At 32.9% G+C, this 11,968-nt stretch overlaps 1 protein-coding gene across 3 annotated transcripts in view; it reads left to right on the top strand.

Annotated features, from left to right (window-relative positions):
• The first annotated feature begins 364 nt into the window (after positions 1-364).
• The window catches only part of LOC131074328 (uncharacterized), a 91,876-nt gene continuing 80,272 nt past the window's right edge, over positions 365-11,968 (top strand). For 2 of the 3 annotated variants that reach the window (XM_059209680.1, XM_059209678.1), the window contains exons 1-3: positions 370-541; positions 7,037-7,115; positions 7,895-7,962. In XM_059209680.1, the coding sequence (XP_059065663.1) occupies positions 506-541; positions 7,037-7,115; positions 7,895-7,962 (183 nt within the window). In that variant the 5' untranslated portion in view covers positions 370-505. Of the gene's footprint in view, positions 542-7,036; positions 7,116-7,894; positions 7,963-11,968 lie in introns of all 3 variants that reach the window. The other variant, XM_059209679.1, reaches the window with a different exon arrangement.

The raw sequence follows: 11,968 nt of genomic DNA, 5'->3' as shown, positions 1-11,968 counted from the left end.
GAAATTTCTTTATTTATTTTTCACCAATTTCCTTAAATTTAAGAGCTTAATTTTTTAAGCTGAATTGCAATACAAAATTCATGGGACCACCAACTAAAGGAGGCTTCCTAAAAAATCGTAGCAACTTGAGCTCTATTTTTTAGGAAGCCCCTTCCATGGTACCCCAGCCTTACTACACACCTATCAAACTTACTTTTTTGATACAGCCCAAACAAAAACATGTTGCATTATATTTGATGATGTGACTTTGAAAACTTTAATTATAAATAAAAGACTTACCAAATAAACAACTTAAAAATTTCAAAATAATTTAAAATTTCCAGATTTAATTAAAATGCTCAACTCCTATAATTTTCGCTATTACGATTCCCACTCCAAATTAGAGAGATCCAATTTAATCAGGGGAAATTCCCAGGCGGAAATATATTCAAAACCTTTTTAATTCTTTTGCATTCGATGATATTCGAATCACACATTCTGGAGCTCTTCTCGTTCAATTAAGATCATGGAAGCTCATCACGCTTCTCTCGGCCGAAAAAAGGTACGCTTATTTCTTCTATTTTCATTTATTGTCCCCTCCTGTATCGAATATTGGACATTTAACAAAGCTAACTAGGATATGAATGTTTTCTTGGCAAAATTCGTTTTTTTTTGTATAGTTTGCTGCAAAATTAGGGGAGGATTAGGGTTTTCTGAAGTTTAAAATTTCAACCTTCAACATTGTAAATCTCAATTATAGTTATATTTACACGTGTTGTCAGAAAGAAAATGTCAGGAACCCAGATCCACGGTTAAAAGATCAACTGAATTTTGCATTTTAAAACCTGACTTATGCCCAACTCTGAACGAATCTTAAAATAATTAATAATGATGGCGATTGGGATGGCCTAAGGTGTAAAAGCATTGGGATTCAAGTCTGGGATAGCAAGTTGAAAATAAGTGTTGAAATTCAGAAAAATACTGCGTTCAATTGGCACAATTGAATGCGGGGTACATCGGACTCCAAAAGCCAACTTTGATTGTAGTTTTGGCAATTGTTTTAAAGTTGCTTAGCCTTACAGTTGCTCATGCCATTCTGTTTGTTCTTGAAATATGCTGTCAAATCTACTTGCGAGTCAAATGAACCCATGTAATTGATAAAATGTGAGTGATTAAAATAAGGAAAAATCAAAGAACGCAATTTGGAACTTTGACGTCAAAAGTTACTACGCAACTAAATCGAGAAACACAATCTCTCACTATCATGGACTGTAGAAATATCGTGACTCTTAAGGAAAAATAAATAAAAAGGTCTATTCAGTATTTCTGATTTTTTAATATTATCTATTTTATTTAATTTGTGAAAATTTCTGTGTTTTTCCTGTTCTAAATCTGGGCAATTGGAAAAAAACTTACACATGTTTCCTGTCATTGCAATGTAAATGTTTTGCTATTATTTTCACCATTGGAAAAACAAATAAGAATAATTATAATAGGACTAATTTCTGCTACCGTTCTTCTAAAGAATTGATTAAAGTCATACTTGTAATATCTTGGGATATTCCTGATTTTTGCCCTAAAACAACAATTCCAACTTAAGATGAGAGTTGCAATATATTTATAAATATAATTTTATCAAAACTGAAGATATTTCATTTGAAAAATTAATTGCTCAAATAATCAATGTATCAACAAAGGAGACAAATTTTTCTTAAATAAAGATTACAAGAACAAACCGTTCAATTGAAGCTTCAACATGAAGCTAAAAAGCTAAAACTCTTAAAAAGCTAAAAAGCTAACTACACCTTCTAATAAAAGAAGCAGTAGTTACACTAACGAACTAAAAAAGACAATTAGGACAACAACTAAGATGACCATTATAGAATAGATATAATATTATTTTAATATCATTATTATATTCAACTTAAAATTTTAAGATTAATTTAGAAGATATAACTTATTTTGATTTTCTGCAATAACTTTCCTTTCTACTATCTTTGCAAAGATCAATAAATTGAGATCAATAAATCATAGTATCATTAAATAATAGGATCAATACATCATAGCAAATTATATGAAATAGCAATATTAAGGTGGGTTATCCTCAATATCACCGAGAGCATATAAGGGGGGCCATCCTTACAACGAAGGGGGGCATCCTTCTTGATCAAGCCCAAGAGCACGGGAGGCTGACCATCCATTCCACCTCCTGGTCCACAAGCATAGAAGGCTGGTTGCCCATTCCGTCTTTGGGTGGCATACGAGGGGGGCCATCCTCTCATCTCTTGTGGACTTGAAAGGGGGCCCATCCTTCCTATTTGAATTACACTTCCTTAAATTCAAAACTGATTGCTCATAGAGTTTTCTAGAGTATTGTTGATTGCTTGATTTCTCTTTATCATCATTTCTTGAAGGATTGATGAGTGGATGCTTAAATGATACATAAACGAGTTGATACTTGAATGATTGATATTTGAATTATTTGATTATAGAATAGTCGATGCTTGAATAATTGATGTTTCAATGATGGATGTTTGAATGATTGATGATTCTTTTATTATCAATTGATGGTTGATGGATGATTGAATGATTTCCTTTGATTTGATATATTGGTGAATGATGATTGAATCAATGTTGAATTCATAGAGTGATGAATGATGATTGAGCAAGTGCTGATTTGATGTATAGGCGAGTGATGATTGATAAGTGATCCTTGAATGCTTGGAATGATTTCTCCTTTATACTTTATTGGTGAAAGAGTCACCTTGATGGATGATCTCCTTTAATTTGATATATTGGTGAATGATGATTAAATGATCTCCTTTGATTTGATATATTGGTGAATGATGATTGAATCAATGTTGAATTCATAGAGTGATGAATGATGATTGAGAAAGTGCTGATTTGATGTATTGGTGACTGATGATTGACAAGTGATCCTTGAATGCTTGAAATGATTTCTCCTTTATACTTTATTGGTGAAAGAGTCACCACCTTTCATAAGAATTGAGTCACCACCCTCTATTGCTGCCTTTGAGAATAATAAATTATTTTCCAAATTGATCTCTCCTGCCTCTCCTGCAAAGAAATCTTCTTCCCTTTATATCATCCAATTTGAGGGAGAAGTCAAACCTTTTCATAATGTCTTGTAATGTTCTCTACTAGGAGGCTGCTTGTATAATTAACATACATTATTATGCCTTAAATCGGAACACTAAAGTAAAGAACAATTAGCATTCATAATACAATTCCTAATCATCAACCTTAACAGAGGATGGGGAATTACTTGTTAGGGCGCTTGGAAAACCATTCCCCACAAATAGGCCAAAGGGTTTCAGGAACACCCGTCCATACCACCTCTTGGGGCTCACCTATTTTGGGAGGTATTACAACTGCCTTCCCCTAGCAAAACCAACCTATCCTCATGAGGGGCAATAGAGAATGATTAAGGATTACGCTATGAGTATACAATTCTCTCATGTATTATGAATATATATGCAAACAAATGAAATTAAGCATAATTGTTATATAAATCTGATTAGCAAATATAAATCTTATTATTTCTATTATATGTGTAAATAAGAATAAATGTTACAGTTTATACCATAGGTCATATATCTGTCCTTTATTCCTAATATTATATTACTGACCTTTATTCCTAATATTATTCAGACGAAATATTACTGTAAATAAACATTCAGTTTATGAGTGAGATACAGCATACCAATCTGCTGTTACACAATGATTGCCAATATAATATGATCTGCTTATAAATTAATATATATTCTCCTTCGATGATGCCCTCAAACTCCGTTTCTCATCTTTATTTATATCTCTTTTAAGATACATACCCTTTCAGATTGAAGAGACATATCTTTCTCTTTGTTGATTGCTGTTCTTAGTCACAATAATAATTGCATCTTAATATAATTTCTAATGCAAATTGCACCTTTTTTAAAGGAAACTTTCTTTAACACAATATTCTTATTTTCCTTTATGAATCGCACCACTTGGAGAGTATTCAAAGCCAAACCCTATAATCTTCCTAATCGCACCTTTTGGAAATGCACATTGGTCAGCATATAGACCATGTCCTTTCACTTACTAATTTGATGCCTCTTTTAATTAGTGTTCTTATCAAATAATTACTTCTAACACACTGCTGTTTATTTTATATTTCTTTCATGAATCGATCATAATATTAACTTGTCTGCCACCTTCTATATTTGTTCATATTAAGTCACTGTTCTGATCGTATTCGGCCTTGATTATGACTTCTTATTATTAATGAATATGTTAATGTTTAATGTTAGTCACTGCTCTTTGCTAATGGATCGCTGCATATCTATAGATCGCTGTTTTTCTGCCCTTAGCAAACAATAATATTCCGTCTCTTGAAACGCTGCACGTTTCTTAATTTATAGAATTGGTTATCTTCAAATTCTGATTGGTCAGCTGTGTTCTTTCTGGGTGTGATTGTGTATGTTTTTTTGAATCAACGTTTCGGATCACACTTTGTGATCCATCATCAGGATCACAAAGTGTTATCCGAAATGTTGATGCAAAAATAATGTTGCTCTCTTTCATCCTGATGATGGATCATAGAGTGTGATCCGAAATGTTGATGCAAAAAAACATACACAATCACACCCAGAAAGAACACAGCTGACTACATTATGGATTGTGGAAAATTGATATCTCTGATCTGATTGTTCATCTTATGTTCATTATATCGCTGCCCCTCGTTTTATGGGAATAGTCGCTTTTCCTTGGAGAATCATTAGTAAAGCCGATTGGTGCATCCTCCTTGTTTGTCTACATTATTGTTTACTTGAGATCGATTTAGAAAATTGTGAAGTCTTTTTGAAAAGACAATTTTCTTATTAGACATGTCTGCCCTTTGCAAGAGTCACAACCTTCAACAATTACCACCCTTTGAAAGAGTACAATCAGTGTTACCTGGAAACACGTTTCCACCCTGAAGGCACACGTTTCGGAAATGGAAACGGTTTTGGGGACGGGGGGAGGGCCGGAAATGTTTCCAAGCCATCCTCGATCTAGTAAAATTTTCGGAAACCATCGTAGAAACTCGGAAACGGTCAACTATTTCGTTAGAGACTATTGACCATCCCTGGGACAGCTGGGGACGGCTTGGGTGTCCCCTGATCGTCCTGGGGACATACGGCTGTTTCCGGCGGCAGAGGCATTTAAAAAACAAACAAATTTTTTAATAAGATTCATTTTTTATTGCAGTGATATTTATTATTAAATTTTTTATTTTAATGGAAGCGATAGCGATAAATTTAATAATAAATATCGCTGCAATAAAAGAAGATATCTGCAAATTTTAAATTTAATAATAAATATTACTGCAATAAAAGAAGATATCTGCAATTTTTTTTAAAAAAAAATTTAATGACATTGACTTTGACGTTGATCAAGATTAGGGGCAGCAACATACTATTTTTGTTTTCATTTTGACTTTGAAGTTTGAGATTTTGATTCTGTTGACATAATATGATACATTGATACAATGATAATTGAATCTTGATATATGATATGATACTTTAAGTCTTTAACTTTTCATTTTGTTGAAACTTGCAGCCTTTGCTTATTTAAATATTTTGATATATGATATGATACTTGTTAGTGATACTTTTCATTGTTTCAATGATTATATCTATGAATTTATGAAAATGTATTGTTTCAATGATTATATCTATGAATTTATGAAAATGTATGAAATTGAAATTTGAACTCTCATTTTATTCGTTTGATCATGATGCTATCCTATGTTCTTAATCTTATTCTCTGATGATTCGTTTAATGATCATTGATTCAATGATTTTAGAATTAGAATCTAGATTCCGATTTATTAATGTTATTATGTTGCTATGATGAATGTTTAGTGTGTTACAATGTTATATAAATTTCAGATTTCCCTATATATATAGCCGTCCCTTGCCGTCCCCTGCTCTGGGAAAAAAAAAAGATCCCAGAAACCCGTTTCCTCATCCCCCGTCCCCCCGTCCTGGAAACTCGGGGTAACTTACAGTACAATCTTTCATAATTTATACCATAATCACTTTCTTATTTTCTTCCCATTCCTGTCTATTAATCCTTCATTGATTCATATGCTCAATTGTTTCTTCCTTCCCGTTTGTCATTTATTATATTCCTTGATTCTATGATCTCCTCCTAAGGAAATGATCTCTCTTGTATATCTTATTTTTGAGGGAGTCACAAGCTTTCATTTCGTGCCTAGTGACCATTCATTGAACTTAATTAAAGTATAATTATATTATATTATATTTTTTATTTTTTAATATTTTAATTTATTATTTATTATTTATTAAATCTCATTTCAAAAAGGTGCCATTACAATTTTGCTGCTTTTCTTTAAAGAATTCATTTAAATCACTGCAGTAAATATCCATGCTATCTTTCTTCTTTTTTGAACAAGGTACCTTCAACAGGAGACAAATGAATTTTTGGAAGCTACATGATTTGAATGAGACTTTTTGCAAAACAACACCAATAACCATTATTATTTATTTGCTTGTTATTTTTAATCCACATTGCCATCATCACAGCATTTTCCATAGTCAAATTTAAGAAAAAAGGAGGAAGGAGTATGTTTACTTTTTTAATCCAGGTTTTGATTGGGTTGAATGTAAATTATAGTTACAGAATACTCCCTTTAAAAATGACTGCTATATTTTAATGCTTTCTTTTGTTTAGTTTGGCCCCATCTAAATCTGTCCTTGTTAAAATCTAGACTGCAAGGAGAAAGGCCATTGCCTATTTACTGAAAAGATGAATAGGTCATGGCATTAAATGATTAAAGTGTATATAACTGTATTATCCCCTAATCATAGATTTGTGTTGTGTTCTTTTATTCTTAATATAAGATTCTATTTTGTGTTTTTAGCCATTGATGTGGTGTTGTAACTTCTTTTTGGCATAATTACTGCATTTCTTTGAATGCCATACTTTCTGGTGATTTTGATTTTATATCTTGATTTTCTCCATAAACCTTGTGTGCGTGGAAACTCAGTTGGAAGAAATTCGGCTAAAGAAGGCAGCAGATAGGAAGGGTTCTACAGTCAGTGAGCCTAGGAACTCAAACCCACATGGTACGTAATTTTTTTTTCTTTTTATGATATGCAAAGGCTTCAGATTACTAGATTAGATTATGGGGGATTCTGTAAGATACTTTTGTCTAAACCATAGGGACGGGGTTAGCTGTGAGGGAGGGTTACAGCAAAATAGGAATTTAACTATGGGAATTTGTTATACATTGAGAATTCTTTGTGAACCTTTATGTATGTCAAAAAAAGACAATTAGTGATGAGAATATCCATTATAATCAGTGTGTGAAATTTAGTTGTTCATTTTAACTCGATAAATCCATGTGCAGAGGGTTAATAGAACTATTCAAAGGCAGATAAATATTAATTAAAGTTGAGGTGGACTGTTTTAAGTTGGTATCTCTGAATCATATTGATTGGATGTCAAGAAAAGTATCTAGATCTCAAGCATAGTGTTAAATATCAATTATTCTTATCTGATTCCTTCATGCCTTTCTCAGTTCATGAACAGGATCGTGGATGTGTTACACACCCGCATGTCCACTAAGTTGTGGGCTTCCTTATTGCAATGATGGTATTTGAACTTGAGTTGCTCTATTAGTATATATCTAATCTTTACACCATAGCCCCTTGGGTGCCTCCTCTCAACTTCACTGAATAGTATATTGAAGGAATTAATATTAGATATCTAGGTAATATTTATAAATTTATAATATACATTTAATTATTGCCTATGGTTTTAAATTTATTTAAGCTTTCTGAATTGTGAACATGTCCAAGACAAGAATTGATTGGTTAATCCTAATAGTTATTTTTTTCTCCAGCAGGGCTCCAGAACATTGGCAGTGGGATGGAGGAAAGTGTTTCTTCGATTACTAACTTGTCTATTGAGGCAAGTGTTTATGATGCGCTTGATGCATTTCAGTTTAGATGTACTTGTAAAGAATTTCATTTGCTTACTATGAACATAGAACTATTAATATTTTATTTTCACTAATTTTGACAAAGTAATTGCGTTCATTAATTTTCTGGAGTCTGTGAAAATGATTAGGAGAGCTTTTAGATTTAACTGTGTAAATTAGTGTTGTATCTGTATGTAGGAAAAGTGGGCTGATAAAACTTAATATGTGAAAATATATAAAAATGACTTGTCCACACACACACAGAGGACTTCTTGATGCAAGCTATGGAGTAATAACGTATTACTCAGCTTCCCAAGGAGGGTCCCATGGTTCTCTATCTCACAATGTCCCTCAAACCAATGTTTTGCTCTCAGATTACTGAGCAAAATGGTTCAGGGATGGCAAATGTAAGAACGAGGGATGCTCTGATAGATTTTAGTATAAGATACGTTATAGGCTAGGTATGATTCTAAAATGCAATAAACTAAATGATAAGATGACAAGATTAGTATGAATACTATCCTAACATGATATATTTAATCTATGATTGAGCTAAAATGATAAAGAAAACATGCATATTTAGTCTAATTCCTGGTTTAAAGAGAGGCTAAATGATGAGCATATATGAAATGAAAGCTTGAATATATTTGAGCATAAGTTCGATGCTTCAAATTTGAAAGATGATTGTTAAAAATGGAGGAAGGAGAGCTCTATTTATAGCACAAACAAGGCAATGGATGGTCAAGATTGAATGGTTTAATCAAGGGCCAAGTTTGAAAGTTGGGGATCCATGTGCACAATTGGCACCAATGAAATGGTGACAAGTGTCAACATAGGATTGGGTTGAGAGAAGAGGTTGGAGGCATTAAAGGCCTGAGAAGACCTCATGGTTATCTAAAGGCTAAGGGTCAAGTCTAAGTTAGGCTTACCCAATGGATTAAGATTTAATCCAAGGATAAACCTTTGTGCAAATGATTAAGAGATAATCATGGTCAAAGCATTAATGGCTTGATGAGACCTTTGGGTTGGGTAGAGGTTGAGTCAAAACAAATGTTTTAACCATGTGGGAGGGTTTGAGTTAACCATTAATGGTTATTGGAGACTTTGGGGATGAAGTGGTTGAAGGTTGAAAGCCTTCAATGGTTATCAAAGACTTTGAGCCATTTGAGAAGTGACTTCCCTTTGCTTATGGATGTGACAAAGTTTAGAGGAGGGGTTAGGTTAATTAGAAGTGATTAGAAGATTCTACAAGAGATTAGGAAGGGGTTTGGGATTTTGCAAGTGGATGGAGGGATAATAGGATTTAATTGAATTAAATGATTTACTTCAATTTGGTTGTAATTTGAAGAAATTAAATAATTTAGATTTATTCAATTTAGGATAACTATTTAATTAAATTTTGAATTTAATTAAAAGTGGATAGGGGAGATTTAATTGAATAAAATGATTTATTCATTAAATTGGTATAGTGAATTTAATTTAAATAAATTGAGTAATTTACTTAATTAAATAGAAGAATGTAGGTAATTTAATTAAATTGGATTTAGTCAAATAGAGAAATGAACATAAAATATTTATTTAGGAATATGGTCATTTTTATACGTCTACATTTTGCCCCTCTTTTAAGTGACGTGTGTGCACATGTTATTTCAAAGAAAATGATGTGTTTTGTGATTTTATGATCAATGCAATTTTTGTGTCGCTCTTTTGATTTGCAAGTCGTGCCCCAGATTTGATTTGATGTGTGATGCTCCAGATTCGATATTTGATGGTGATGCCCCCTCGGGAGATGAATCAATTTTTTTTTGAAATTTTTTGATTTGATTTGATGAGTTGCGTACCTTGTTTCAAGTTCAATGTGTGAAGCCTGATTTGTGTTACAAACTGATATGGGTTGGAAACTTGAGTTGTGTTACAAGCTGATATGGATGGGAAACTTGAGTTGTTTTACAAGTTTTGATATGGTTTTTGATAACTTGAGTTGTTTTACAAGTTGATATGAAATGATAGGATTTTGAACTTTGATGTAGATAAGCAAACTGATATTGGATTTGATGTTGAGATTTGATATGATAATGCCCCCTCGGGAGATCGTTCATGCACACAAAGCATGAAAGATCTCTCGAAAGAAGAAGAATGTTGTTTGAAAGATAGAAGAGTAGATAGTGATGGCATGCATGGGTTTGATAAGATTGATTAGATTGAGTGGAATGAGAGCAAGTCTGGTTTCAGGTATGACACCTCCTGTATAAGACATGGATGATCGAGCATCTGGTTTCAGGAATGATAACGCCTGTATAAGATATGGATGATTGAGCGTCTGGTTTCAAGAATGATACTGCCTGTATAAGACATGGATGATCGAGTGTCTGGTTTCAGGAACGATATATCCTATATAAGACTGATCAAAACGCCTGGTTTCAGGAACAATATATCCTGTATAAGAGTTGATCAAAACATCTGGTTTCAAGAACGATATATCCTGTATAAGAGTTGATCAAAACATCTGGTTGCGGGAAAGATACATCTTGTATAAGATATGATAGAAGATAGTTTAGAAGAATGATAGAAGATAGGTTGAAAGAATGATGAAGATAGTTTAGAAGAATGATAGAAGATAGGTTGGAATAATGATGAAGATAGTTTGGAAGAATGATGAAGATAGGTTGGAAGAATGATAGAAATATGAAAGTGAAGAAAGATTCCATGATGATGTGATAGATATGCATGGGAGGGATGCAATGATGAATGATGAATGATATTTTGAAAATGAGATGTATGATATGATATGCAACTAACTGTAAAATGATATGCAACTAATTGTAAAATGATATGCAACTATTGTTTTTTTTTTGGGTAGCATCCTCATTTTGCATTTGCCATCCAATATAGCCATTTGTTTGCTTTCTTTGTAGATATCATCATTGAGCATTGATTTGTTTAGGATATGTTGAAAATTTATACAAGCATAATGGTATAATTGAACCATAATGACCTGAGAAAAATTTACATAATGTTTGATTTTGCAAGATAGCATAAGCGTCAAGGTATAATTGAACCAGGACGACTAGAGTGCGGATTGCGTAAACAGACAAGAGTTAACCTTTGTCCCATACAAATTTGAAATGTCCTCAGTGATATACCACCTAATTTCTTTATAGGACAAATTTGCATGGTAAAAGACTTCGCTCACAGATAGAAGACAAATAAAACATCACATTCCTTCCTTGCTTCTCTAGTCGTAAGACATCCTTGAGTCACTTAGGAGATATGATAAGCAAAAATTAACAACCATAAGTAAGCATGCATGCTATTTGGAATGTATTCTTGTCAATTAAAACATCTTGCAAATAGATCTTTGTTTAGTTGAAATTAGTTCAAGTCTGTGATGTTTAGCCTTCTCGCATTGTCATTTGGCATTTGTTGGTTGTTTTGATCCTTGTTGTCTTACTACGTTTTTGGTCTGATGTTGAAAACCTTGAAGGCGAGATGCCCCTAGTGAGGTCAGGATTTTGCCCCTTGTTATTGATACTACTTTGATATGGATATGTACACTGATCACCAAGCCATGGTGTGATATGATTTGGATAATGGATTTAGATAAACCAAGGACAGTGACTACATTAAGTATGTCCAGGATTGATAAGCATTTGTGAATTTCTGGTGATGCCTCAGATGGGTGGATATGATATGTACAATATGATTTGTGAAACATGTATTTCCATCAATTGATAAAGATAAGGCTAACTAGAACAAAACCCAACAGTCATACTGATTGATGTCATTGTTATGATTTGGTTGATGATTGATAAGAATGTCTGGTTTCAAAGAGTGAGTACCCCGTATAAGACCGATCTGTCTGGTTTCGAGTGTACCTATCCTTGTATAAGACATGTTTGATGTTGATGTTGATTTCAAGTAATGAATTTGATTAACAAGACATGTGATTAGTTTGATTGCAGACTTTGAGAGTTTTCCTTTTGTTGATCTGATTTG

The sequence above is a fragment of the Cryptomeria japonica genome, chromosome 8 (genome assembly GCF_030272615.1).
Source record: "Cryptomeria japonica chromosome 8, Sugi_1.0, whole genome shotgun sequence".
NCBI lineage: Eukaryota > Viridiplantae > Streptophyta > Pinopsida > Cupressales > Cupressaceae > Cryptomeria > Cryptomeria japonica.
Note: the sequence above shows the minus strand (reverse complement) of the source record. Positions and strands in the feature narration are given on the sequence as shown.